The sequence below is a fragment of the Rhea pennata genome, chromosome 19 (genome assembly GCF_028389875.1).
Source record: "Rhea pennata isolate bPtePen1 chromosome 19, bPtePen1.pri, whole genome shotgun sequence".
In the NCBI taxonomy this organism is placed as follows: Eukaryota; Metazoa; Chordata; class Aves; order Rheiformes; family Rheidae; genus Rhea; species Rhea pennata.
Genome location: NC_084681.1, coordinates 8,366,848 through 8,394,832, shown reverse-complemented (window position 1 = coordinate 8,394,832; position 27,985 = coordinate 8,366,848). Strand labels below are relative to the sequence as shown.

The 27,985-nt window shown below is 56.1% G+C and overlaps 2 protein-coding genes across 7 annotated transcripts in view; both read left to right on the top strand.

Annotated features, from left to right (window-relative positions):
• The window catches only part of PRPSAP1 (phosphoribosyl pyrophosphate synthetase associated protein 1), a 31,394-nt gene extending 22,581 nt beyond the window's left edge, over window positions 1-8,813 (top strand). For all 5 annotated transcript variants that reach the window (XM_062591977.1, XM_062591976.1, XM_062591978.1 and 2 more), the window contains 3 exons: window positions 3,472-3,542; window positions 4,194-4,340; window positions 5,038-8,813. In XM_062591977.1, the coding sequence (XP_062447961.1) occupies window positions 3,472-3,542; window positions 4,194-4,340; window positions 5,038-5,196 (377 nt within the window). In that variant the 3' untranslated portion in view covers window positions 5,197-8,813. The remainder of the gene's footprint in view (window positions 1-3,471; window positions 3,543-4,193; window positions 4,341-5,037) is intronic.
• A 1,056-nt stretch (window positions 8,814-9,869) lies between these two features.
• On the top strand, window positions 9,870-27,695 carry QRICH2 (glutamine rich 2). Of its 2 annotated transcripts, XM_062591897.1 has the most exons (20): window positions 9,870-9,927; window positions 10,438-10,940; window positions 13,437-13,541; window positions 14,244-14,315; window positions 15,382-16,645; window positions 17,113-17,207; window positions 17,630-17,730; window positions 18,000-18,114; window positions 18,284-18,535; window positions 19,311-19,436; window positions 19,542-19,616; window positions 20,039-20,203; window positions 20,905-21,026; window positions 23,788-23,853; window positions 24,340-24,441; window positions 24,984-25,187; window positions 25,286-25,442; window positions 26,499-26,586; window positions 26,847-26,954; window positions 27,052-27,695. In XM_062591897.1, exons 1-20 carry the CDS (start codon window positions 9,924-9,926, stop codon window positions 27,273-27,275), a joined length of 3,948 nt encoding a protein of 1,315 aa, XP_062447881.1. In that variant the 5' UTR covers window positions 9,870-9,923; the 3' UTR covers window positions 27,276-27,695. The 2 variants fall into 2 exon arrangements, with proteins under 2 accessions (XP_062447881.1, XP_062447882.1); XM_062591898.1 differs by lacking the exon at window positions 13,437-13,541.
• The last annotated feature ends 290 nt before the right edge of the window (window positions 27,696-27,985 follow it).

Below are 27,985 nucleotides of genomic sequence, written 5' to 3'. Positions count from 1 at the left end.
GAGCAGGACCAGAGCGCCGCAGCGGTGACTTCTGGTTTATGCAATTCTTCAGGGGTTTCCTAGAGAATTCGCTGGGCTCCTGTGTCCTGGCTTGCACCTTTCCCCCTTATTCTAGCAGGGATCATGTGCCTTTAATTAACGAGTGTTACACACCTTATTGGCTTGTTTGTTGTCCTGATAGTGTGACTTGGGCGATACTCTGTGATTTGGGGACATAGAAAAACGCCGAAGGTGCTTCTGACCGCTCTTCCTAAAGCGCTGTGCTGACAAGGCAGCGACGCCTCCCGTCACCCAAAAATCCGAAATCGGAGCCTCTGAGGCACGTTCCCGCCGGGGTTATTCTCTTCCGTCGCGCGCCGCTTTGTACCTGCGAGCTTGCAGCTGCCCTTGGGCTGCGCCTTAGCGAACGCGTGCGGACGCTCTGCCTGCCTCCCCTTCCTGGAGGAAGGGAGTGGAGCGCCAGCTGCGAAATCATTTCAGGAGTTTTGAAATTCGGTGCTTTATACGGATAGATAATGGTCTGGCTTTAAACGCAGAACGCAGCAAGCCGCCGTGAAGGAAGGGAGTTGAGTGAAACACTGGAATGATCTTAGGTCTGTTTATACTTCCCTGCCCTCATCTCTCTCCTGTATTTAGGCCGGGGCTTATAGACCTTATCTGTGCTTCTTGATCCATCTGTTTGCATAAAAGTTAGTCCTTGAGAGTTCTGATGCTCACAGGCTCTGTTGTAAATGCAGCATTATTTGGTGATGATGATTTTAATGCACATAGTGGTAACAGTCAGCTCTTAAGTTATTTAAGCATTCCTTAATCCATTTTGACCACTTAATTAAAGCAACAGGTTGAAGCAGTTGGGAATGCTGTTTCTTCATGCTGGTGATCATCTAACCTTTAATGCGTGGTACCGGGGTGTGTATTACTTACATCAGAGTGAAAGCGCGGTTTAGGGTGGTTTGACTGTTTAGGGTGGTTTTTCTCTATGGTGTTGTGTGATATTCTTGTTTTACAGAAATGGTCATTGTTCTTTTGGGGGGTTTTGCTTGTTTGTTTTAAAGCTATAAATACCAAGAGCATCTTTTCTGACTCCCCTTCAAAATAGGCAACTCTTTCAACCTGAACCCTTACATAATCCGAGGGGTTATGCCAGGCAGAAACTCAGCTGTGGCTTGCTTCTGTTGCCCTCTTGTCTACGTATAAATAGAGGGTTTGTGACTGGGAGGAAAATGGTATTTTATTATTTGGAGTCATTTTTTAAGCCACCTTCTCCTAGCAGTTCTGACTTGCACGTATCAGTATGACCAAAGATTCTGAAGGAAGAGAAATCGGCCTCAGTAACACTTGCATAAGCTCTCATCACTTTGGAGCGATCGAAGTTCTCTTGCGTTTTGATGTGGTTTTGGGTAGATTTTTGGCTTGCAGTTTTTTTTCTTTTCTTTACAGAGAAAATTGAACAAGAAAAAGGGCGAACATCTCTTTAGGATCCGGGTAGGTCGATGTGTTGCCTACCATACTTTCAAAATAAAGCAACTTTAAAATACAGCGTTTAAAAGCAGACAAAAAATGCAAAGCACTGCTAATGTTGGTAGCTGGTGTGTTAGCCTTAGACACATTCCTTATAATGTTCAGTGTCCTTTATAAAATATAAGGATACCAACGCAGTCAAAATTCACGTTTGTCAGTAAAATAGTGCTGAATTTCAACTCCTTAAGATCTGTTCACCATTGCTGCAGTTTTAACCACAAAGTCTAGCACTGAGGAACGTTAATTTTGGTCAAAACAGAACTATTGAATGCCTTTAAGATTTTGGTAAGCTTAAGGAAAATCGGTTTGTGGGCATGTTTTGGATATGAAGAACAGCGCTGTACATGAATCTTCAGAGCTGTGGTCCTTGTAATTGCTCTCACCATATCCTTCAGTGTGACGCACTCACCCCACTGTGCACGGACTATAGGCATTCCCAGCCACTGATGAGTTGTAGGAATAGTGCTGGATCAGCCTGCCGTGCAGGATGGCAAGTTTCATGCTTGACTCTTATGACCAGGGGGGCTGAAATCAGTGTCCAGACATGTCTTTTTTTTTGTTGGGCAATGCCATGTAATTTCATGCTGCTCGTGTATTATATGGAAATAGGTTATCTTAAAGCGAAGAAACCTTGCTACCTAGCATGTCCAAAATTCCTCAGCATTTGCATCCAGAATCCTGGCAGGCCCTGAACTTAGGAGGAGAGGTACAGAGTACCCCAGCAGGACACTTTGCAACAATCCCTGTAGGGAGTGTAGAAGTCAGGCAGTGCAGGTGTACCAGCCCAGTGTTACAAAGTGCTAGAGCTTTCCCTTTGCTTCAGTGGTTAGTTCAGCCCGGATTATCCTCTAGTGAAATGCATATACCCCCCACTATATTCTTGCCATGCTGGGAGTTTCTGTACCACATCCATTTTATGAGCTAGGGCATTCTGGCAAGTGAGAGTCTTGGCTTATTGACAGCAAGTCCCCGTCCGGTGTCGTAGACTAACTGCTCTTTGGCGGGGGGCTGAACATTGTCACGTCTGAACGCTCTCAGTGCATCCTAGTTGTCTCCATATTTTTTTTCTGGATTGCTGCTGATTTCCCATAGTACAAATAAAGCTTGTTACACGTGTAGTTTTTGCATGACCCGTGTCAGTGCAAAAATACAGTTGGGAGGCAGTAGAATTCCTGGTAGATCTCTTTACTGTGTGTCAGCTAGCACAGTTCACCAGCGTGTACTTCTGCTTCGAATTGCTAGTCGTATTGAGCTTGTAGCACTGAGCATGAACTGGATTTTGTCCTTCTCCTTGATTAATGCAATTCAAAAGATTCCCAGCAGACTTTGTTTCTGCAGTTTCCCTTAAGTGTTACTTGTCTGTGCAGGCATTAAGGGCCTCAAGCGCTCTGAAAGATCCTTGAGCATTCTGCGATATGAGAGATAGCAAGGAAGCTGTAGTCCAAGTCTCAAATCGTTCATGTGATTTAGTGAGGCCAACAGAACCTACATCTTGTAAAGCATAAGCCCTTTGAGAGGTGTTGCAGGGAGAAGCCTATTTGTTGTTCCCAGTCATGGGACACCCCTTTTTCAAGTCCTGTTTTGGAGCACAACCACAGAGGGGAAAGAGCCACTGACATTTCACTTAGACTAGTTGCTGCATTGTAGCCCTCTTTGCGTAGGGGACTCTTAGGTATTGGGTCTGCTTGATGCCTCGAGGGTCAGTACTGAAGAAACTGAGAGCGTAGTTTGAAGCTGCAGTGCTACTTATTTAAGAAGGAAAATGATGGTTAAAACGGGATTTATCCACTTGGTTACATCTCAAGATAGTGCGGTGCATACATCTTTATTTGTGCATCAGTACAAGTTGCAGTTAGGAAGGGGTTGGCCTCTTATACAGTGGAAGTGTCCTGGTTTGAGTGAAGGCTAACTGACCTGCTTTTTCTTTTTTTTTTTTTTTTTTTACTTTAGTGATGATGGCCAAGGAGAAACCACCAATAACTGTGGTTGGAGACGTTGGAGGAAGAATTGCCATCATTGTGGTATGAATGTGATGGAGAGGAGTGGGTGGGGGTGGCTTCCTCCCAGCATCTTTCTTTTTAACTGCTTTATTCCAAAGGGTAGGTAGGACTGCTGGTGTGGGGTGGAAACATGATTGTTGCCTCTGTTTTCTCCACTTCTGCTGGTGACTTTGGCTGAGTATTTCAACTTCCTGTTGAAAACTCTTCACACTTTGTTCCTGTTAATCCCAAAATCTCATACCCCCTTGAATCCACAAATATTCAACAAATCCAGGAAATACAGAGAAATACCCTGAAGTGTAAAAATCTTGCTGAGGTTCTCATTCTCTGGCATGCTGCAGTGTAAGTGATCAACATGCAGCTATTATTGCCAAGAAGAAAAATGCCTTACTGAAGATAAGCTCTGTTTGTGTGTGTGTGTGCAGGGGCTAAGTTATTTCCAAGACACAACATCTTTGTGTTGTGCCTTGGGGGAAGTCTGTAAATAAGTGAAGAGGCATCCACAGGCTTAGCTTTGTATGTGACTGCTTCTTGCATCTCAATAGCAGCTGAGGTAGCCAGAGTATTTTCTTCTGTTGCATGCGTGGCTACAGCTGCAATACTTGCAGATCCGCTGCTGCCCCGCAGGCATGGTGTATTTCTAGTTCTGGTACTATTTCTGTCTCTTTTCAGGATGACATCATCGATGATGTGGAGAGCTTTGTAGCTGCTGCAGAGATCCTGAAAGAGCGAGGAGCCTATAAGATATTTGTGATGGCTACTCACGGGCTCCTGTCTGCAGATGCCCCCCGTCTCATAGAGGAATCCTCCATCGATGAGGTGTGCCCACTTTCTGGAGTGAGGAGGAAGGACTAGCTCTGGTGGATGGGTTGGCTTAAGGCACTAGCTGTTCTGACTGGAAGCTGAGGTTCTCCTCTGCTCTCCTCGTAGCTCATCTCTCTGAAATGACTGGTTTCACTGGACACTTTTAGTTAGCTGGGCCTTCGTAAAAGAAGGATGTAATCAGTACTTGTTCAGGCCGGATCTGCTCCTCTACATTTTCTCCCTAATGCACACACACATTAGTCATCCCTGCCTGGATCCTTCCTTTACTACAGCTGAGTGTATGGGACTGCTTTCTCACAAAACAGGCCTTCTACCTCTCTCTCTCCCCCATCTGACGATGGACTACTGGATGTATTATTAGAATAAAATTCCAAACCTTGCCCTTAGCAACAAACATTACTAACAAACATGTCAGGTTCTGTGATTTAAATGGACCCATTGGCCCATGTGGAGGTAGCTCTTGTAGGATGTTGGTTATGTCAGTCCCTTGGACAGATTAACAGCCACTGGGGAGACCCTTTGTTTTTCTATCTTTCTCCTAACATACAGGGATTTCTCACTCTCACCCTGAACTACAAATGTATTTGTCACACGTACACATCATCTGTGGAGTTATTCTTGGGTAGCTGTTAAATGAGGATGAAAATGTCAGCAACACAGCTAATGCTCTTTCCTTTCTGGCAATCCGCAGGTGGTAGTAACCAACACGGTTCCTCATGAGGTACAGAAGCTGCAGTGCCCTAAGATAAAGACTGTGGATATCAGTTTGATCCTCTCTGAAGCCATACGGCGAATCCACAACGGGGAGTCCATGGCCTATCTCTTTCGCAACATCACTGTTGATGACTAGATCTGACGCCACCCCTGTCCTGGCTTCCACAAGAGAAGGCAATATGCATGAAAAGGCAACACCATAAATTATAGACATAACACAACTGTTTATCCTTGTAGGGAGGGTGAAGGTTTTCAGGGACTTGAGCCATGAGATCCAACAGAAAAAAAAACATATGTATTTATATCAACTAGACCAGATCTTTATAGGTGAGCAGAAGAGGCCATTGGCACTGAGGAGGATTATACCTTAATTGAGAGAGAGAAAGAAATAAGAAGGCGTTTAGTTTTTAAGTTCCTTTATTTTTTTTGTAGTGATGTCTCTTGCCCTCTAAAAACCAAAGCAAAACAAAAAATAAAGGAAAACAACTGTCAGCTTATGAGAGAGGAGTGGGGAATGTTCATCGCTGCATGTGAAGAGCAGGAGGAGATAAACTTTGGGTTTCTGTTTCTGCCTGTGACCTGCCTGAGAGAGCACAGAAGGGAATGCTTCATTTAGGCAGCTAAGCTAGACTGCTTGCTGCTGGCAGAGCTAATCAGCAGAGCAGACCCTTGCCAGTTTAGAGGCCTCGAATCTCTTAAACAGCATAGCAAGTGCTTTCATCAAAACCAGGTTAGCGGAACATCCAGAAAGGGCAGCTCAGGGCAACCCATTTGAAGAGCTGGTCATATCCTCATTTCTGAGTGTTGGCAACAAATTCACATGGAGCTCTCAGCAGGGCAAGAGATTCTAGTTAATGTGCTGGCCTTTTCATTTTGTGAGCCTTGGATCATTATTGTGCTTCAGTGGCAAGTCACACGAGGACCTAGGTCCTCACTTGAACACTTGTCTGCACTGTGAAGCCAGGCACAATTTCTGGAGTTGATAAAATTGTGACAGACTCATGGGGAAGGGAAGCTGGAACAATATCTGCCTCTAACAGAACTGTGCTTTCCAAAACACTAACAGTGAACCTGCAATAAAAAGCATAGGATTTTTCATTTTTGGTGCTCCCTGTGAACCCTTTGCCCTCTGAGCAGCTGCTGTATCTGTAAATAGGTTTGCTTGGCAGCTTGAAGCCTTCTTCTGCAGGGAAGCAGGACTCCATGCTTGCTCTTTTCTCAAGTGACACTAATCCTTGGCTGGAGGGGACACTTGAGAAAGCAGCAGAAAGTGCTTGTGAATTGTGATGGGCTTTGTCTCCAGGAAGATACAAGGATGAATTCCCAAACTGTGATCTCTGCCCTTGGTGAGGCAGGCTAACACACTCCAGTAAAAACTATCGTCTTTTCCAGCCTGCTGGTGTAAGGAGCAGATCCTGCCAGAGGCAATTGCTTAAGAGAACGGTGCTGATGGATGGCTCTCTCTAGCAGGCATTTGTTTAGTTCTACTCATCCTTCAACTTCTGCCTGTATCCTTCTCTTCCACTCCAGCATCTGAAATCCAAATGGTGCACAGGGGCAAGCAGTGATGTTGTGAGAAGGGGGAGAGCCTTGAACTCCAGGCAAACAAACATTCCTTGGCAGCAGTTTGTCTTGCAGAGCTAATGTCCTGTCTCTTAGCCAGTGAGGGTGCATGAAAGCCTGAACCTGAGAGCAGCAGTCGGGTCTTCTCTGGTATCCAGGACTAATTAAACCTTTAAGCTAAATCCCACGAGTAATACACAAGGCTAGAACTGGTCTTCTGGCTGTGGATGGTTTTATTGCATTTTCAAAGTATTAGAAACACCAGCCATGATCACAATGTGGCTCCTAGGCCTGATGTTGTAATGTGTTACAGTATTTTAAGTGTTATGGAACAGATGGACTGAAGCATGTGAAGTCCTTGCAAAAAAGCCTGTGTGTCTCCTTGTTGTGAGCCAGTACTGGACCACGCTGTTCATACTGGGAGCCAGTATTAAAAATACGAAAAGCATTGCTCTTCTGTCCCCTTCAGACTGCTTCGTCAGACCTGCCAGGAGCTATGTCAGGGCTTCTCAAATGCTGTTGCTGTGTTCAAACTTGCTTTTACGGGATTGTATTTTGCTCTCGCAACTGTTGAACTGCTGCACCAATGAGCGCAGGGTTGTGCGGGTCCCCTGAGCGTTACACAGGAGCTCCTAGCTGAGTTATCTTCTGATCTCGCTTCAAACCCCACCCTGATTGTAAGCCAAAAGCAATTGGCAATATTGAAAACAGATGTTCATGTCTCAAAATCCTTAACTGCTTTGTAGGAAAACTGGTAACCTGTACTCACTGGACCACAAACGGCCAGGGGAACTGGTGGGTTGGGACAAGTGTGTGTGAGTTAGAAGGACATAGCACCTGCCTGATTTAACCTGGCTTGGATCTAGTTTGCCACTCTTATCAGCATTGAGCCTAGTCTCATTCTTCATTCTGCCCTGAAATCCTGCCCTTGCCATTGCCATAACAGTGTGCTGATGTGCTCTTTCTAAAGTAATCTGCCCCTTTGCCATTTTCAGGGGTCTTACAGCTTTTTCTGCCAGTCCTGTTTGCTTTCTAGAAAGCTTGATTGGTCCCTGTACGTAGACTTAAACCTTTTGAACTGGCAGCTTTGCTGGTTATCAGAGTAAAGGCTTAGGATCCCTCATAAGAGGGTTAGCTTCTCGTCTCAGTGCATGTTCCCATCTCTTAATCTCTCTACTCCCTCTTTGAATTCAGTCTTTGCAGTCTGGAAAAAAGAAAGCACACAACAGATCTATATGCTTTATTTTTAATGCCTGAAAACCAATACTGTGTGTCTTTTAAAGGAGCAAGTTGATCTATACTGCTTTCTGCCTGTCTACCCTGATCCTTCCTTTGAAATTCTTTGAGTGCCTCACTGAAGAAGAGAGATATTAATAGTCTAAAAAACTGTGTGATGGTCTGACTTTGTGGTTTTTAAGGGAAAAGAAGTTCTCGTTCCTTATTTTTGTAAGTACTTGTTTAATGGATCACTCAGGTTCAAAGGTCTTCCCAGTGTTTGAGTATTTTCCTTCCAAGGATTATCTGGAAGCATGTGTTTATCTGCATTTCTTTCTCCCTGCTTATGTGGCTTTTTTGTTTCAGAGTGAGATGGAATTGCTAAGAAATCTGTGTGCTGATGCCGTTAGCAACAACCTTTCACCATTCCTACCTCTGAGGCTGAGGGAGAGGGAGAAACTTGTCAAATTTTTGGTACCTCAAAAAAGACAAAAATAAAGTCGAACTGCTTCCTCTCTGGAGCTCGTTTCCTCATGGAAAGTCTCAGACTGAACCATGCTGTGTGGCCTACAGATTCCTTCTTTCTGCACGTGGCTTAGTCCTTTGCAGAGGCAGCTCACCCTGCAAGGGAGCTGAGCCTTTCAAGTTGAATCTCTCTAAGCATGGGCTCCATTAAGCTGCTTGAAAATGATAGACGTTGCCAATTACATTTAAAGTATTAAATTGGAAAAGAATGCGAGGAAGCCGCGGCGCATCTTCCATGCAAGTTCATGCCTTTTTCGGTCCAGGGCAGTGCGTGAGGACAGCTGTGTGGTTGGTATGAGCACCTAGCCTTCATAAAACCTGTTTGACCTAGAATATGCCATTCAACTGTTTTCTCTGGGGCAAGTGATGGGAATGCTTGTGAATGTGTGTTAGAAACCTGTAGAGAAACTCCAAGTGTGGATGCAAATAAACTCTGAATTCTCAGCTGAACGTGTCGCAGTTGTTGCTGTTCGGCTGTCTGCGTGTTTTTGGAGCCTCTGGCTTCTAAGTGCGAGAAGTTACCGCTGTTAACACGTTTGTGCGTGTGTGAAGCCTGTTTGGTTTTAAAGGTGTGTGTGAATCACTGCTTCCTCCCGCTCAAGACTGGGCAAGCGCCTTCTCCTGCCGGCTGACCTTGGGTTTCCAGGTCAGGGACTAGGCAAACGGGAAGCAGGAGGATCTCCCGGGTGGAAGAGGAATTCGGGGTTTGTTGCTTGGCCGTTGCTGTTGTCACCGTGCCTCCAAGGGCTCTTTCTGAGCCGAAAGAGAAGCAGGTTTGCTGGAGCAGAGCTCGCGAGCTCCCCTCTGCCCTCCCTGCTCGGATGACGTGCTGGGGCGATGTTGTCGGAGTTGAGATTAAGTTGGGACAAGTAACAGCCTGCGCGTGGGGATGCCGGTGGGACGGCGGCTCCCCGAGGCCTGGGCCAGGGTTCAGGTGTGCAGCCGGGGAGGCTGGCGGGGTGCTTTGGGTGTGGGTGCCCCCAGGGCGGCCGGGTGCCTGCCTGACGCGAGGTGGCAGCAGGAGCCGGCGCTGGCAGCGGGGCCGGGGCCTGCGGGCGCCCGGGCTGGCTGGCACAAGTTGTGCCTCCGGGCACCAGTCCGCCCAGCAGCAGCGTTAAAAGGGGCTGTAAGCAGGCGGGAGCGTTCGCGGGCGACTGGCTTGTCTCCGTTGCGACGGCTTTGTCGGGGAAGGCGGCTCGGATCTGCTGGCCGGGGAGACGTTCGAAGGAGCTGAGTGGTGCTCTGGGGCCCAGGGGACCTTGGTTTTTGCGAAGCGGCTAGGAGGAGCCCTCCGGCTTGCAGGTGTTTCTCTGCCCGGGGTGTTGCCTGCATCTGCCCATCTCTGTTCGCTGTCGAACCCGATGCCTGGTATCCTCCGAGCAGCAGGGAAGGCGGATGTGCGACCCAAGGAGCCTCCAAGGAGCTTGCATCTTTGTGGCTTTGTGTTTACACTAGCTTTTCTCCACCAGCCTGCTGCAGGACGGAGCCTGGGCTGGGAAAGGGGCAAGCGGCCACCTTCGCGCAAGGAGAGAGAAAGAAAATATTAAAATTACGATATTCATGCGTAGGCGGATAATTACGGTGCTTGTCCGCGTGCGGACAATTACGGTATTTACGGGAGGAAGGGGCGCCCTCGCGTAGCAACCGGGAACGCTACATTGTACCGCCGCGAGGGCGGGCGTGTAAACAAGGGCACGTGGGCAGCGGCCGCGGCCAATGGGGCGGCGGGGAGCGGCCGCGGGCGGCCAATGGGAAGAGGGCGGGGGCGGGCCCAGAGCGCGGGGCGGGGCTGGCGCGGTCGGTGCCGGCGGGGTGCGGGGCCGGGGGGGACCTGGAGGGACCCGGGGTGGGGGGGGGGCTGGGGGCGGCCCGGACCCTGCCGTGGGGGGGGAGGCGGGAAGGAGACCCCCAGCCGGGGGGAGGAGGGGCCGGGGGGGGGTCCCCCAGGGGATCCCCACCAGTTTGGATGGGGTTTAACTAATTTCCCTTGGATTTGTGGCGAGGAGGAGGAGGAGGGCGAGGAAGGCTCCATCCGGACCCCCTCCGAGCTGAAACACTTTATCCCCCCGCCCAGGCCGTGCTCCGAGTTTTCAGTACGGGAAGGTGCCGCTGGCGGAGGAGGAGGCCGCGATGGCCCGGCTCAGCCTGCGCGAGCTGGCGGACCTCGCCATCGGAATGCCCGAGGTCGGGGCCGTCAACTTCAACGCCCTCCACAGCCTGCTGCACGCCATCCTGCAGCACCTCAACCTGCAGGACGTCGAGATGGAGATGCGGGAGGAGAGCCTGAAACCTCTGCCCGGGCCTCTGCTGGAGAGGGCCCAGTTCTCGGAGAAGGAGAAACCTCTCTATGACAGCTTGGAGAAGAAGGTGGTCAGGGTGGAGGCCCAGCTCCAGGACATGGGCCAGCAGCTCCAGGAACTGGAGAAGCAAATGGCCACCCTGGAGAAGTTGCCTTCTGGGACAGACCTGCTGGAGAGGACCAAGAGCAGCTCACAAGCCACCTCCGTGGTGGCCGACATGTGGCAGATGATGCAGATGAAGAAAAAGATTGAAGCTAACGAGAGCGGCGTCTCCAAGGTAAAAGCTTGCTCAAAACAGAGCTCCAGGAGCCCCTGCTAAGGGGACCTGGGCAGCAAGGCTGTCCAGAAAGCACCAGGGCGAGGGCACTTGTTCCTCCCTAGCTCATGTTTTATCTGCCCTGCTCTTATCCCCGCAAGACACTTCTCCTTTTTCTGCGGTCTATGCTGCTGTTTAACTGTCCTTAAAACCCAGCCTAATCCAGACCTCGCCAGAGCAGCAGCTCTGTCGACAACTTATCTCTAGGGCTTGGGATGAGCCACCTCCTCCCTCCAGCTCTCCCGCCATGTAGCGTTGGGCTCTGCGTCCCCATCTGACCAAAGGTTTGGGATGTTCGCCTGGGAAGTGCTGGGCAATAACACAGACAGACCAAGTTTTTCTTGAAGCTCTGTTGCAGGTCAATGAGTTGAACACGTGTGTTTTTAAGGAGGAGGCAGGGGAGATTGCTCCTCAGTTGCTCAGGAAATCAGTAAGAGCCTGTGTTATTTAACAAGACTTGAGAGTGCTCCAAAAGTTTTTCCAAGTCTTGAGCCCCCCAAAGATTAAGTTAGCACATGTAGCCGGAGGGAAATGGGGCATTTTGACAGTGAGCAATTTTAGGTTAGAGCTGAACTGTAAGAAGGGGAAATACTGTTTTGAATGCCAGGGGCCCCTGCTTGTTGCCTCTCATGTGTCTCATGTGCTGAGATTTACCCTGGGGTTGTGAGTTAACTCGTTTTCCAGGCATGACCCAGTGGAAAAGCACAGACAGCAACAGAAAAGCCTGTTAGGTGGTTCTGGTTACATCTCTGGTTGCAGGAATATTGTAAAAGCTTCTCCATGTGAAATACTTCTCTGGCAGCAGTAAAGGAAGACCTTGATTGCTGCTACTGAATTAGAGCTGAGGCCGGAGAAGGACCCATCCCTGCTCGATGTCTGTCATAGTTTTGGTAACGGGCCCTACTTAAGTTCATCCCTCCTCTCTCCTGCCTAGCCGTGGCCAAGCCTGCCTCCAAGTCCTTGGAGCTATTATGCTCCTTGGTAAACGATCTTCGCAGCAGTGGTGAAATCTGAGATTGCCCAGTGTTGCGAGTTGTGTTGGGCTTTGCTGAGGGAACCGGGTGGAATTTCAGGGAGGAAGAGCTGGGATCAAAATGCCGCTTCCAGTTGCACCATGTCCTTCCTGTGTTACCTTTAGAGAGTCCTTATGGATTTGATCCAGTTCTTTCTTAAAAGCGCCAAGTGCATGTAGGTCCCATTCATACCCAGGGGCAGGTTTCTCAGTATCTCTGAAGATTCAGCCCTGGCCACTCTCTCCTTCCCTCCATTTCCCCTGTAACCTACAGGCAGGCAGTGTACCTGGTCCATTTTTGGGGTTATTGAGAGGCTCAGTGAGCACTTGATGGTCCTAATCTCCCAAAAAGAATACCCGTGCGTTGCCGGAGGATCCCCTTTGATATCCAAGGTGGATATTCTCCTAAGGTTGCCCTCTCTGGTGGGTTTCCAATGCCACCACCACCACTGTTGCCCCACCAAGCTGGTGTCCATCACTACTTAGCCCTGGGCTGGTGGTTTCCTCCCTTCCCAGTGGGCCTGTAGCCAAACCCTTTCCTTGTTGAGCTATGTAGGACATGGCATGAGTGTCATGAAGCTACAAATGAGGCCACAAGTGCTCTTTCTCCAGCCTGAGTGTGCTCGCTTGCCTCTGCTGCTTGTGGTACAATATGAAGAAAATCTACCCCATTTAGGCCCAACTTGGAATGCTTCTATGGGAGGTAGAAGGTGCCATTGAGTGAGTCAGTGGCGCCAGGATGGGGATCAGACAGAGGAAGACAGCTAAGCCTCAGGAAGGGCTCTTGGGTCACAGTTGTGGCCTTGGGCCTGCAGCAGCAGATCAAGACCTTAGCAAGATGCCATGCTATGGGCTGGTATATCTGGAGGAAAACACTGGTGCTGCAGCTGTGCAGAGGTTGTCCCCAAAGCAGAGGACATGACCCCGGGGAGGCCCTGGCATGGAGCAGGCAGCTCTCCACACTTGCCTGGCCTTGGAGCACGTCCATGCTTGATCTCTCCTTGCTTCAGTGGATGTGGTTGCAGAGCTATCCCCAGCAGGCTGTGTTCGAAGGGGTGGCAGAGTCTCTTTGCCCTTCGGATTAGCTTCCGCAGCCTTGCGTTGCAGCCTGGCACAGGCAGGCAGGTCTGGATTTGTCCCTGCTGATGTGGCTTGTGCAACGGCCCCTGCTGGTGCCCAGCTCCCCCAGGAAGGGTGCTGGTGTCACTGGGAAGCTGCTGTCCTCTCTCCCTGCCGTCAGCCATTGAGGATGGGATAAATCCCAGCATCGACCAGCCTTGGCAGAGCCGGTTGGATGCCCCTGTTACCTCCTTGCTTTCTGCAAACAGAAGCAAGGGGGTAAAGGGGCCAGTACTGGGAGAGAGCAATGCTGTTGCCTTCCTCACGCAGCCTAGCTGCCTCCCAAGCGGCCTCGCTGGGCTCATGCCACCTCTTCTCCCTTCCAGGCCATGGCTCTCTTCCAGGATCTTCTCACCGAGATGAGTGGGGTGAAGGCAAACCAGCTCCATATGGAGGAGGACATCCAAAAGATCAAGGAGCTGCTTGGCTCGGTGAGCCAATGCTGGTGCCTGCGGGATGGGGCTGAGCCGGTTTCTCCGTCCCTATGCCTTTCCGTGTAGCTCCACTACTACGCGTGGCCTAGCCCCACGGGAGCGTTTTGGAAAGGGATGTCCCCCCATGTGAGGATGCTGCAGCAGGAGCCAGAATCACCTCCCCTGCCAGTCTTGGAGGACATGGCTGGGAGGAGAAGCCGGCCCCTGCACTGCCAAGCAGGGAGGACTCAGAGGCTGGTGTCAGCTCGAGCTTGGCCTGAACGCCCCTGCCAGGCCTGGGGGAGAGCGTGAGCACTCACCCACCTGGGCTAGCGCTGGAGCCCGTGTCCATCTGTCCATCGACGCTGACTTACCCTGTGGGATCTGGCACTGCTGGGAGGGGGCAGAGACGGGACTGCTGCCAGTGGTTACCTCCTCACCACCACGTCCTGGTCCAGCTGGGACTATGTGCAGAGCCCTTCCTGCATGTATTGACCAAAGGGATGTTAATGTATTTTTTAAAAAAATTAAAGCAACATGTGGATGCTGGGAAGGAGGGGGATAAGGATCTCCCCAGTGTAACATAGCTCCGTTCCCCCAGGCACATCCTTGTATGGTGTCTCTGTTTTGTGCCTGAGTTAATTTGCAGATGTCCCCTTTAAATCCACCTCCCTCTGCTCACCTGTTTTACTTGGCTTCTCTCTCCTTACCTCTCTCCAGGTGACAGCCCAGGATGCCACTGACCAGCTGCGGAGCCTGCTCCACGACCAGGCGAGGCCAGACAGGGACATGGTATGTCCGTGAGCGCGGCTGCGTGGTGGCATGCATCCCTGTGCTGTCACTCGCTTTGCAAACAGGAGCTTTGCTGGTGCCAACAGCTTCCCCTCTTCTGCTTCTCCCTTCCCTGGCTCCTCCAGGAGAGCAATCTCCTGGCATCAGGGTATGATCCTGAATGGAGCTGAGCAACACTGTTGGGGGGGTTTGGAGCAGCAGCTGGAGGCAGTTTTTGTCTGCCACACAGCTGTGAAGCTCCTCCCTGCAGGCTAGTGCATGTATTAAATGTTTACATGTGCCAAAAAGCAGCTGGATGCCGTTGCAGGAGACAAATCCAGCTGGGGCTGTGATACACACGTCTCCGGAGCGTTTTGGTGAAGGCTTCGCTAGGCACTTGTCCTGCTCTTCCCCACATGTTGCAGAGACAGGATGCAGGCGTAGATGGGTGCAGGACAGCTCTTCTGTTCCTAATTTATGGTTTCAGTGTGTTTTCTGCTCAGAAAAGGCCACATTTAGAGCAGGAGGCACTATTATCCCCCTGAAGGCCTAGCTGCATTGACAAGCCATGATAGCCTGCTCATGGCCAGCAAGCAGCAGATACCTTGGAGGTGACCATGTAACACCCATGTTCTTCCTTGGCATCAGGCAGGATACCCACTCGCTACCCTGTTATCAGGGGCTCAGTGGTCAGGAGCTGGCATGCTCCAGGGTGCTTGGGAGCGATGCTGGCATCGGCACCACAAGGTACCAGGAACTCTGCATTTTTCAAATCCCACCTAGGGCTGCTGCTCCTGAAACCCGTGGGTGGAGAAATGGGTCTGGTCCAGTGGGTCCGATCCCATTACTAGAGGAAAAAATGGTTTGCCATCCTGTAAGATGGATTCAGTAGGGTATTTTTGGATCTCCTGGAGCACCTACTGGCCTTGGGGTTCTCACGAAATACTCGTGTGCTGCTGAGTTTGGCTCTGTCTGAGCTGGAGCTGAGGGCTCGGCCCAGCACAAGGTGGGAGCTGCCCTCACAGCCAGCGTTGCTGTGGGTTGGAGCCTGCCCGTAACCTTGCTTCCTTTTTCCTTGTGTTTCCAGGAGGTCACAAAGGGCCACTCCTTCCATGGCGAGCGCCCCGGAGCGGCTGCCAGGGCCTCGGGAATCCAGCCCAGCCCCAGAGAGGGGACTCCAGGGATGCAGCCTGACACCCTGGGGACACGAGCAGGGATGCCAGGAGCGCCAGCTACCTGGACAGGCCCTTCCACAGAAGGGACAAGGATTTCTGATGCTGGTGCCAGCACCCCAGGGACACAAGCAGGGTCCCCTGGCACTGGGACTACTGTCCCAGGGGGACAGCAAGGGTCTCCTGGCACCCAGGCCACCGTCCCAGGAGCACAACCAGGGTCTCCTGGCACCCAGACCACTGTTCCAGGAGCACAATCAGGGTCCCCAAGCACCCAGACCACCATCCCAGGAGCACAACCAAGGTCTCCTGGCACCCAGGCCACCATCGCAGGAACACAGCTGGGGTCCCTTGGCACTGGGACCACCATCCCAGGGGCACAGGCAGGGTCTCCTGGCACTGGGACCACTGTCTCAGGGACACAGCCGGGGTCCCCTGGCACCCAGGCCACCATTGCAGGAACACAGCCGGGGTTCCCTGGCACTGGGACCACCATCCCAGGGGCACAGGCAGGGTCTCCTGGCACCCAGGCCACCATTGCAGGAACACAGCCGGGGTTCCCTGGCACTGGGACCACCATCCCAGGGGCACAGGCAGGGTCCCCTGGCACCCAGGCCACCACTGCAGGAACACAGCCAGGGTCTCCTGGCTCTGGGGCCACCATACCAGGGACACAGCCAGCACCACCAGGGGTCCAAGCAGGAGGTGCAGACATTCAGCCAAGACCCTTTAGCAGCAGATCCAGCCTTTCTGACACTCAGAGGATCCCCGCTGAAGCCAGACTTGGTGCTCCAGGAGCACAGACTGATGCTGTGAGCCCTGAGGAGGGTCGTGAGGCTTTGCCCAGCACGCAGCGTGCCCCAGCAGGCTTCCCTACAGCCCAGCATGGCCCTCCAACAGCAGACTCTACTGCAGCAGCCCGCCAGCCTGAGATCCCCTCCGGCACAGGTGCCAGGACCACGTCCTCTTTGCAAGAGAGGGACATGCTGGCCATGCTCAGGGAGTCTGCAGGCTTGCCCGGTGCCTCTGACCGCCGCATGGAGCTGGAGGAGGCTCTCCGCCAGGTCGGGCAGCTTGGCAGCCTCTACGCAGCCTTGAAGGAGCAGGTGGCCCAGCTGGAGCTGACCAAGTGCGACCGAGCCGAGCTTGAGAAGCTGCATCTGCTCTTCATGGAGGCAGGTAGGGAGCCCTCCTGGGGCCGGGCAGTGAGGGACACGTGAGGCGGGTCGGACGTGGTGGGGAGCCTGTGCCCTAGTGCCTTGATGTCCTATTTGGCTGCAATCCTGGGGAGGAGCAGGGCTCTTTGCAAACATGGAGGTTTGGGGCAGCTCTCTGGCAGGTGGCAGATGCCCATCTCCTGGGCTCTGCCTAGGGCCGTGATTCCCCCACTGGGCCTTTGCTCTCATTGGGATTGTTTCAACGCATGGTACCTCTGAGTCCTCACCCCAAAGTAATCCCCCAGTTTGAACAATGTCTGTACTTACTGGGATTGGTGGAATGAACTGAGGAGCTGGCAGGGGAATTCCTCCCACGGTGGCTCGGAAATCCTGAGTGTGTCGTGTAGTCAGGGGTTACTCACACTCAGAGGCTGACTCTGAGTGAAACCCTCTCAACAGTGACACCTTCCCTTGGGTCAATCTCTCTAGAGCAGAAGAGCAGCCCACGCATCCTGGATGACATCCTAGGCCAGGTGGCTTCTCTGCAGACCGTGGCCAGTGACCTGCAAGGTGAAAAGGCAAAGGTGAGGGGACAATGATGCCACTGCCAACCCTGTCTGCTCAGCTGTGAGCATTCCGCAGAGTGGGGATGTCAGTCATGATGGTGGAAGGCCTGGCTGTGGCAGGGCAGGTGAGCAGATAGTTGGAAGGAAGTTCAGACCTAGATTGTGGAGGTTTCTAAGGGATGGAAACCACTCTGAGTCGTTTCTGTGGGGCTGGCAGTGGCCATGGCCCTTAAAGCAGGGAGCTGAGTGCAGGACTGCTGCACACAGGAGAAGGTGGCAATCAGGCCCCGAGAAGACCATGGTGATATCCGTTGGTGCCAGCGCTGCTTGAGGCCTTGGACAGGGGAGGGAGGAGGATGGGCAGGGAGGGGGCATCCAAGCCACCATCACAGGGAACATGGGCTCAGCACCTTGACTCTGCACCCTAACACTGTTCCCAGATCAAACAGCTGCAGAACATCATCGAAAGGATGGCACTGGCAGGAGCAGACCAGAAGGCAGAGGGCACCAATCAGATAAACCTGCAGTTAGGTTGTCTCAGGTAAAAGAAAGCCAGAGGTTCCCTGTACCCTGCCCTTGACTTGCCCTTGGGCCTGGAAGGGAGCCCTGGGCACAAGGGAGGTGGGTGAGCTGGACCCTGAAGTGGCAGGTGCTGCCTGGATCCTGGCTGGGCTCTGGGTGCTCAGGGGTGCCAGAGCTGCAGGTTGTGGCTGGGCTGGTGGAGCCGCACCGCTCTGGGCTCAGGGTGGGTATCTCTGTGCCCTTATCTGACATGACCCGGCTTATCACCCGTGTTGTGTCACTGGCTAGGTCCATGGTGCAAGAGATAGAGAAGGAGCTGAAGGAGCTGAGAGAGAAACAGGATGGAGCCAAAGCCAAACTGGAGCAGTCAGTGACTGATGTGGCTGACCATCTGCAGGAGCAGGTTGGGGGACGAGGAGGCTGTGTTCCCATCAGCGTCTCAGCGTCCTCCCACATCCTTGTTTCAACCCGCTAGACTGCTCTGTCTGCCACTGGCACTGGGTCAGCAGCAGCCGGGCTCATTGGCCGCCTCCATCCCATCTCAAAGCCAATTCCCTCTCCCCTTGCTCCAGCTGGACAAGCTGAGGTCTGTCATGGAGAACATGATGGCCTCGTCTTCAGCCTTGCTGTCGATGAGTGTGCCAGCGAACCCGGAGTTGAGGCAAGAGGAGGCGCAGGCCACGTGCCCGGCCTGCAGCCTAGACGTCAGCGAGCAGGTCAGGCAGCTCTTCCAGCGCTACGAGCAGCTCCAGCACTTGGTTGACTCCTTCATGGCACGGCAGGCAGAGATCAAGGCAGCGAGGCAGCTGCCAGCAAGGAGCCAGGTAGGGATATGCGAGCAGGGAGTAGCAGATGGCTTGGAAGGGGATGCCAGGTGCCTTGGGCAGTGTTGATCTTTTTTTGTTTTTCCACAGGGGAGCTGCTCACTGCTCCCCAAGCTGCTTCACATCTGGGTGTTTGTCACTGAAGCCTCAGGTCAAATGTCCTGGTGTCACCAATTGCTCATGGTCACAGGCTGAGAAATGTGGGTCTGGTCCAAATTGCACCTCCGGGAGCATCAGGCTCCAGCGGTGCCACCCATTGCGCCATGCAGACGTGCCAGTGCCATGCTGACCATCCTAGTCTTAGGCTAGTGTGGATGCTACGTGGGCTAAGCTGGATACTGGCATCCTCTTCCTCCACAGTTCCTTACGGATTTCAGTGCCTCGGGTCCCCAGCTGGTGACCCAGAGACAAAAATCCTCCCTTGAGCTGATTTCTAAGGAGCCATGATCCGGAGGCATTTGTGTTTGGGTGGCAGGAGAAGTTGCAGGGAGAACAACACTCCCATTCAGGCTGCTAAAGTCTTTGCCACGGGGGTGACGTTGGCAGCATGTTCTGTGCCTCAGTGTGACCCATGTCCACAGCTCCAGGCAGACAGGGAAGCGCCTGGCCTGGTGGTCACTGGGTTGGAAGCCATGGAGTGAGTGGTGCTTGTACTAAATGTTAGGTGATTTGTAGGGATCAGACCCTCTGCCCCATGTCAGGCCTGCCTGGTTCTCGCTGTGCGGCAGCGAGGAACCTGTCACACAGCACTGCGTTGTTGTCTCCCTCCATGAAGCAGGATGAGGTACTTCTGAAGCATATCCAGGCCACCATTCTGCAGGTGCAAGAGGATTGTGAGAAGCTTAACTCTATCACAGGGGATCTCGTGGATGACCATCGCCAGAAGCAGAAAGATATTGAGGTGGGTGGTATCAGCCCCCTCTAGACAGGAGCATCTTCCAGACAGACCCTAGGCCCTCTAATGCCATGGCTGGGCTTTATCTTTGTGTGTCTTCCATGTTTAAAGGCTCTGTTCCAGTCTCTGGAGAAGTTGGAAAAGGAGAAAGCAGACAAGGAGGATTTGGTGACAGAAATCAATGAGGTAAGATGTCAAAAGGACCTAGTGCCAGTCAAGGTGGTCATAGGCACTATGACAAATGCACATGGTCCCTTGGGTGCTCAGCATGGAGGCTACATGGAGAGGAGGCAGGGGAGGGGATTTCCAGACCTTCTTCAGGTCCCTCGCTAAGTCGCTTCACCGTGCCATGCCTCCCTTGGGCAGGCAGTGGTGGCACTAACCCCGCAGAGGAGGAGCAGTGAGTCGGCCCGTGTGCCTGTGGCACGTTTGGACTCACCACTGTCTACAGCACTTTGGAGTGCCCTAGGGCAGGGCCAGCCCTGCGAGGAAAAGGTGGAAGAGGGAAAGGCTGGGACACACCATTCTCTGCCAGGCACTGCAATTCTGCACTTTCCTTTTTGCCTCAGTGCCTTCTCCATTGCTCTCCTTTCTTTCCTCTTTGCTAGAAAGCAGATAAAGTTGCCCTGGCTGGCAAAGTCAATCGCATTCAGTTTGATGCAACCATGGAGCACCTGAATAAAATGATTCAGGACATGCTGGACAGAATCACGGGTCAGGAGCAGGACTGGCAACAGATCCAGCAAAAGCTCGTTGAAGAGATGGACTCCAAGGTAAAGCGGGGCTGAGGGGCAGCCTCCTGCCAGCCCTTGCAGAGGAAAAGCCTCTACTGGGTTTGTACCAGGGCCACATGCTGTTTCTACCAGAAGTGCTGGTGCTTTGTGCATGACCTGGTTCCCATTTTCCTGCCCTTGTAAGCAGATGGACTACTCTCAACCTTGCCTCCTATTCTACCACATCCCTTTGCTTTGGGATTTGCACCACGCAGAGCCAGAATGCTTTTTCCTGCAATGTGCCCTCCTGCTAGCTTTTTTGGAGGTATCTGTTCTGCCTCAAAAAGCTGTTAACCCCATTAGCAAGAGGCTAGAAGGGCTTCCCGCAGAAGAAAAGGCACCAGCAGCTCACTTGGTTGCCTTTCACCCCCTGTAGACCCCTCTACAAATTGTCTGGGGGGCGTCCCAGTGTCCCACTCATGCAGGTCCCTGCTTCCACCACATTGGCTGCACTCAACCATGTTGGTAGGGCCAACACCAAGCAAGCCCAGGGGAATAACTTGGTTCATCGGCTGCACGAGGCGGGCTCCTCCAGGGCCTTGCAGCCTCATCCACAAGAACAGAGCACCGTACCTCAGGGCTCTGCGGCAACCACCCACTTGCAGCTCCCTTCCCGATCCCTCCAAAGCCTTGGGGGCGGTGGCGGTGCAGCCAGCGGTGCAGGTTGTGGGTGGCTCACTGAGGTCCTGTCCTGTCCGCAGCTGGACCGCCTGGAGCTGACGCCGTTCCGCCAGCGGCTGGAGGAGCGCTGGAAGAACCTCCTGAAGCAGCTCCAGGAGAAGGCGCCGCGGCTGGAGGCTGATGATGCAGCTGGAATTAGGAAGTACGTATACTGGGAGCGGGGCCGAGGGGTGCTTGCAACAGCAGGTTGCCTCCAGGGCTTGCCGCAAGCTCCTGCAGTGGCCATGCTGCGGTCGAGGCTCAGCTGCCCCTGGACCCACCTTGCTGGAGCCCTTTGGCTGGCCTGGGCAGGGGCTGAGCTGCTGGGACAGGATCCCGGGCAGGCTGAAACCCCCGCTGGCTCGCTGCTCCCCAGCCTTGAACTCACTAGATTAAAGCGAGCGAGCTCACGCCCATGCGCGTTTCATCCCTGCCTTGGACCGTGTCCCCAGGGGTTTGTTCCACCCTGGAGCTGAACCAATTTAATGAGTTTAATGCAATAATGATGCTAACGTAATGGCTGGGCCTTCCTTGCTCTGGCTCATCTTCTCAAACCAGTAGCGAGCAACAGGTTCCCAGTTGTTTTAGCATAATGCTCACGCCCTCAGTTTTAAGGAAAAAGGCCTGCAGCTATTGCAGTGTTGCAGCAGCGGCATTAAAGCATTACAGCCTCCTGCGGAGGTGGTGTGCATTGGCGCGGCTGCTGTTGAAGCAAGGACATGAGAACGGGCACTGTTTTGCTGCACAGCACTGGCTGTGCCGTGAGGGGCATCTCCGGCACCCTGCAGGGCAGTCCTCTCCCAAGCCAAAATTGTGGCATGGGTGCAAAGGCTTTCTCGGGTGAGGATGAGGGCGAGGGAAGGCCGTTCGCTCCCCCAGGCAGGGATGCAATCCACAGCGGTGTGGAGCTCGGTTGTGACGTGCCCTCCTGGAAACGTGCAGGGTGTAATTAATGCCGCTGCGGTGTAGAAATCAGCGTGAGGCCCGGGACGGAGAGCAGGTGTGAGCGCGTGTGCGTTGTGTGCCGTGCTCTGCCGGGGGCTCTCCGTGGCGGCTGTGCTCCCAACACAGGCGTACGGGTGCAGCACGGCCGGAGGCGCTGAGGCGAGCAGCTGGCTGAGCCCCCAGGGCAGCCATGGAAAAACTCGTTGTGTAAGTGTAGCGATGAAATCCTGAGCAGCAGTAAGCCCGGTTTGGAGGGGAGAGAGGCCAGACACTGCGGTGCTGGGCTGAGAGAGGCGGAGGCTTTGCTGCTGCTTGAGAGCAAGAGCAAAACTGCGCGGTGCAATCACAAAGGGGAAGATGGACTCAAAGTTTGTGCCTTTCTTGCCCTGTTTTGTTGCATGCTGCAGAAAAGCAGCCCTTAAGTGGCCATGCTGCCTCAGTTTACCCCATTAGCTGCAACCCAAGTCACTCAGAGATGTGCTAGTGCTTGCAGATGCTTTGAGACCTGAGGAGAAGAGTTCTGGAGCTCAAGGCAACCCCCCGGAAGGGGGTGGGGGGTTGATCGGGGTTTGCCTCTGCCAGCAACGCCGTGCCGTTCCCACAGTGCAAGGTGGGGAGAGGGAGCCGTGGGGCATGTCCACGCAGGGACGGCGTAGAGACGCCAACCGGCCGGTCCTGCTGAGCCCTGCTTGCTGGATCCGGCCCGCCAGCCTGGCGAGGCGCGGGGCTTAGGCAAGGCGCAGATAGGATCCGACCGCCCCGAGCCCTCTTCCCCGGCCCACGCACGGGCATGTTGCCTGAACGCTGGCTGTCGCCGAACCTCCTCAAGAAGAGGAGGGCAGGAACTGAAGCAAACCACCCTGACGGTGGTCATGTCTCCTGCGGCGGCAGCAACCGAACCGCGGCTGCATCCTCATCGTGAAATGATGGGGCAGCTGCAGAGGTGCCGCTCGCCTGCTCCTTGCCAGCCTGACCCCGCTCCCCCTCGGCTCAGGATGGAGATGCCGGGTGTCTTTGCACATCCCCCCTGACAAATTTCATCAGTTTTTCAGGTGACAAAAGCTGTTCCAAGCCTCTGGGCACAGGGCTTGTCCCCTGCTGCCCTTCAGGCATGGAGCACTGCAGCCTGCCCCACAGTAAGCCCCAGCCTGGTTCCCAGGCACGTTACCAGCAGGATCGGAGCCAGCTGCCTGTGTGCAAGTGTTGCACGGGGTGATTAACAGGGATGAGGCTGCGAGGGAGGTCTCATCCCTCCGCACGGGGCTCAGAATAGGCAGGAGGTGCGAGGCTGGCGAGGTGCCGGGGCGCCGCGCGGGCAGCAGGGTGCTGTGCTCCCCGGCAGCGTCAGGGTGCTATGAGGGATGGGGGAAGGAAGTTGTCCGGGGGATGTAAATCCCATGCCGGAGCTGTGCGTTTACACCAGCCGGGAGTCTGTCTGTCCCCGCGTTTGCCCCCGTGCGAGGAACACGCGGTGGCACGACGGGGCCCAGCAAGAGCTGCAGAAAATTGCTCCTTCCATCCACGTCAGTCCCAATAGCTGCTGGTTTCCCAGCAATGGGGTGTTGCAGGTGCCCGCAGCAGCTGTTTCCCACAGTTGTGGGGTTCTTGAGGGTGTTCCCCCTGCCTCGTGGATTCTTGGGTGCCTAATACGAGGTTGAGCTTTCCCCAAGAATAACCTCTTGCCCCCATCCTACCACCTTGATTTGCAAAGCTTGTAGCACCTCAGTGCCTTAGGGGCCTCTCACCTTGGTCAAATGGGGCTGAAATTAGCTGGCTCGGTCAGAGGGTGGAGGGAGGGAGAGACCGTTGGCTGGGTCTCTGCGGGAAGCCAGGCTCAAAACCCAATGGTTACACGAGCCAAGGCCACAGCTCTCGAGAAACTTTGCTCCTGCCTCTGAGCCCCTTTCTATGCTGTCTCTGTGCTAGCAGGGCTCGGTCCCGCTTGCCAGGAGCTCACCAAGCCATTTTCTCCTCCGCAGGCAGCTGCTGGCTCATTTCCACTGTGTGTCCTGCGACAGGTCCCTCAACGTGCTGGTGCCTAGCCCGTGAGTACCCCTGGAAGCGCAGGGTCCAGGCGAGTGATGGGGAAAGAGAGATGGGCATGGATGAGTGCCAGGTGCCTGGTTAGGGTGTCTCCTGCTGTCTCGTCCCCGCTCAGCCTTGCTGGACTTGCTGGAATAAGGTGTCTGGGCCAGGCTGAGGGGGGGCTGAACAGGCAGGAGCATCGCTGGGACGGCAGAATGGGCAGGAGCTGCTACGAGCTGGGTTTCAAGCCTGCAGGTTTCCTGCCACCCCCTTCCTTGGCACACAGAGCTCCCACCACAGCTCGCTCGACTCCGCGGGGAGCAGAGCGGCCGGTGCTGACCTCCACCGCGGAGGCAGCGGCCGGGTGGGAGAGCCTGGGCGGACAGACGCTGCCACGGCCTGGGAACCGGGTCCTTTCCAAGGAGGGGGCCGGGGTCTCTCTCTGCCGGTGCTGAGCCCTAGAGCGGGTTGTTCCTCAGCCGACGTGGGGCTCCTGCGCTCCGCAGGCACGTCCTGGCCATCCCGTCCATGCCGGCGTTACCCTCGCGCCACTCAGTGCGTCCCCACACCGTCTTCGAGCTGGAGCAGATACGGCAGCACGGCCGCAGGTAGGGGCAGGGGCAGTGGGGCGGGCGCGGGGAAAGGGCGCCCGTCCCCGTGCCCCGGGTGCAGCCAGCCGGGGTGCGGCACGGCCCGTGCCCGTCTCCTCGGGCCGCAGGGGTTCACGGGGGCCACGAGCGCTGCCCCCCCTGCCCTTACCCCGCTGGGTGCTTGCCCAAGTCATCGGGGTGGTGCTAGAGCCCTGCTCCCGGGTGTCCCCCTGCGCCCCGCCTGGCCCAATTCTCCGGCTCAAGGGCACTGAAGCTGCATGTGATGAGTTGCGTCCGGTCTCAACCTGACCCCAGCTGCCCCAGCCTGGGGCAGGAGGTGCCTCGTGTGAAACGAGTCCCCCAAATTAAGAACTACGCCGCACTGCAGAGGCAGCTCCGCTCCCCCGGCCTCGTGTCTCCTGCACAGGCAACGGGGGCACCTGCTGTGTCTGGGCGGGTGGATCCCACCGGTGCCCCCACTGCCGCTGCGGCTCCCCCGCGGCTCGGTCCCCATCACCCCCCGCCCCAGCCACGCAGTCACGGCTCTTCCTTCCCCCCAGCCTGCGCTCGGGCCCGGCCGGGCCTCACTCGCCCCTCGACGCTCTCCTGCTGGAGCGGGGCACGCGGAGCCTGCGCTGCGCCCACGACCAGATGACCAGGGACATGGAGAAAGTGCAGCTCCACTACGGCGGCAGCGCGAGAGCCAGCCCCGAAACGATCAGGGACCTGCTGCAGCTGCCGTGCCTCGGCCCCGTGCACCGACGGTAGGAGGGCGGCCCTGAGAGGGACGTACCCGCTGTGGGAAAAGCACCCCCGGGGCCCGGCCCGTGGGCGCTGAGCCCCGCCGTGCCCCGTCCCACAGCGAGCGGGCGGCCGAGTGCGGGTACCTGAGCGTGCCGCGGCACTGCGGGGGCCGGCACACCCTCACCCACCCGCTGCAGCGCTGCGCCCGCCTCCAGCACCTCGCGCGCTGCGTCCCGGCACAGCTCGAGGCCGGCCCCGTGCTCACGCTGATGAAGGTAGGGTCTGGCGACTGGCGGGGGGGGGGGAGGTCCGGCACGTTCCCACTGTGCGGTCGTACCGGGGAGACGCCGGGGCAGCCCCCGCTCTGGCAGAGTACCGAACCACCGGCTGTTTCGACTCCATCCTTAAAGTTTTTGGGGCCGGGCTGATGCTCCCCATTCAAGGCCCATCCAGGGCACCGAGACACGCACGTGTGCTGAGTTGTGTCTGGTCTCAGCCAGACATCCACGTGAAAGCAGCCCGTGCCCTTTCGGACGGGACGCAGAGGAGCCCGGCGGGGCGCGCAGCGCGGAGCCTGGGCTCGGCTCAGCCCAGCCCGGCCCGGGGAGGCGCCCGTGAGGGGCCGGATCCCAGCTCTCGGTGCTCGACCGGCCGGGCGCGTTCCCTAACGCAGCACCTGCTCCGTGTCACCGATTCCTGCACCCTGCTCGTTGCACAGGCCGGGTCGTTAGCAGCACAGAGATTAAGACTTGTTTGGGGGTGCCCAGGAGTTTCTGTCGCCTTCCTGAGGCTGTGGAGCAGAGAGAGAATTTCTCGATGGCAGCTCTGCCTGGAGCAGTAACCGTGGCACAGCAAAGCCCGGCTTCCCCGTCCCTCAGGACGGAGCCGCTGCCAGATCTGCCGAGCGGCGGGTGGGAAATGGGATGGTGCTTCCGTCTCCCTGCACGAGCTGGAGGCTGTTTTTGCCTTCCCGCTGGCCAGCAGGCCCCCTGGCTTGGCCACGTCTCCTCCGCTGGGCCACCGAGGGGATCTGGGAGGGGGGGAAAGCACCAAGGTGTCCTAAAATTAGCCTCCTGCAATCCGCCCCGCCGCTGGGAGGGGACCTGGCGAGCCGGGAGCCCTCCCGCTGCCGGGAGCACCCGGCATCGCCTCGGAGCCCAGCGCCGCTGGGCCCCGGCTGACACGGGAGCGTTCGAGGGAGGGCACCGGGAAACCCCCGCTCCGCCCGGCGTCACCGCTCTCGGCTCCTTGGCGCCCCGGAAAACCAGCCGGGTGCTTCGAGCCGGGTTTGCAGAGCCGGGGCTGGCGCCGCTGTGCGTTTCCCGTTCCAGCACGACGAGGTGGAGCTCTTGGGCCAGGACGGCCACGTCTACAAGGGCCGGAGGGAGACGCGGCTGCCCGCCATCGCGGGGAAGGACGGTGAGGCCGGCGGCGGGTTTTGGGGAGGGAGCCGGCGGGAGCCCCGCGCCGCCGCCCGGGGCTCACCGGGGGCCCGCGCCGGGTCCGTCCCGGCAGAGCGTGGCTTGGAGGCTGGTTACCGCTCCCGCGTCTCCGCGTGCGCCGGGCGGGAGTCGGGGCAGGGGGAACATGCCTGCGCCCCTGCGGGGCCCGGGACACCCCGCGCTGCCGGAGGCCCTCGCTCCCCGCCCCGTCTCACCCGCCTCTCTCCCTCCGCCCAGGCTCCCTGAAGAAGAAGGCCAAGCTATCTCGCGCCTCGTCCCGCAGGCCGGGGGCCGCCCAGGACATGGCCGTCCTGTCATCTCGGCCCCAGAGCGCCTTGACACCGGGTACGTGCTCCCCGCGGCGGCGCCGGGCCGGGCCGGGGTGGGGGGCTGCTCGGGGTGCCCCCCACCCGGCCCGTTAACCTCTCCGCTTTTACCCCAGGCACCGCCAGGTCGCCCGAGGACAGGCCAGCCTCGTCGCACGGTCCCCTGTCGCACGCTCCGGGCCCCGCCGGCGTCCCCCGGCCGCAGGGGCAGGAAAGCGACGCCCCCGCGGCAGAGAGGGATGCGGAGGCGCCGGCCGAAACCCCCACGGCCACGGCACCGGGCGGGCGAGCCGGCGGCCCCGTCGGGGCGGCTGCTGCGGGCCGGGAGGCCGAGCAATAAAGGGCGCCGGGAAGCGGCGGGCCCGCGCGGCCGGGGCGGCGGCGCCGGCTCTTCCGTGGCGTCTCCTTCACAGCGTCCTTCGTCCGGGCACGGGGAAGGATCTTCCCCCCTCCCCACCACCACCACCACCGCCACCGGGGATCTGCAAGCGGTTTGGGGCTGCTCTGCGGAGCCCCGGCCGAGCTTGGCGCACGTCCCCTCCTCGTGTCTCGGAGCAGCCTGCAGGCAGCAGGCTCCGGCCTTTTGCCGCCTTTGGGCGTTTCGAAGGCTTCGGGGGCGCTTCGCGCCGCTGGCGCGTTACCACGGGGCTCTGGGCGCTCCGTCGGCTGCAGTTTCCTACCAGGAGCGCTGCCCCTCCTGCTACTTCCCAGCCCGGGCGCCTCGCCCCCAAACCCGCTGGTGCTCCCCGAGTGCCGCCGGCCCGGCGGGTGCCCCCGCGGCGGCGCGGGGCTCTGCGGCCGGGGCCCACCGCGCGGCCGCCGTTGGGGTGCGCGGCGCCCAGCCCCGCTGCGGGACGAGCCGGGCTGGAAGCGGCGCCGGCCTCCGCCCCACCTTTTCCCGGCTTTCGGCAAGAATCACAACTTCTTATTCACCGCTCGCCATGTCAGAAGCCGCCAGTTTATTTACCGCAATGGCATTTTACGGGGCCTGATTTATTGCCTCGGTGAATTGCAGCTACTTTGGCTTGGGCCGACCTACCCTTGATCTGT

Bases quoted from the DNA above. Each gene is read 5' to 3' on its own strand.
- QRICH2 (XM_062591897.1), top strand. The intron at 18,115-18,283 runs GTTGGGGGACGA...CCCTTGCTCCAG, and splicing joins CTGACCATCTGCAGGAGCAG to CTGGACAAGCTGAGGTCTGT. The intron at 26,587-26,846 runs GTGAGGCCGGCG...CCCTCCGCCCAG, and splicing joins CGCCATCGCGGGGAAGGACG to GCTCCCTGAAGAAGAAGGCC.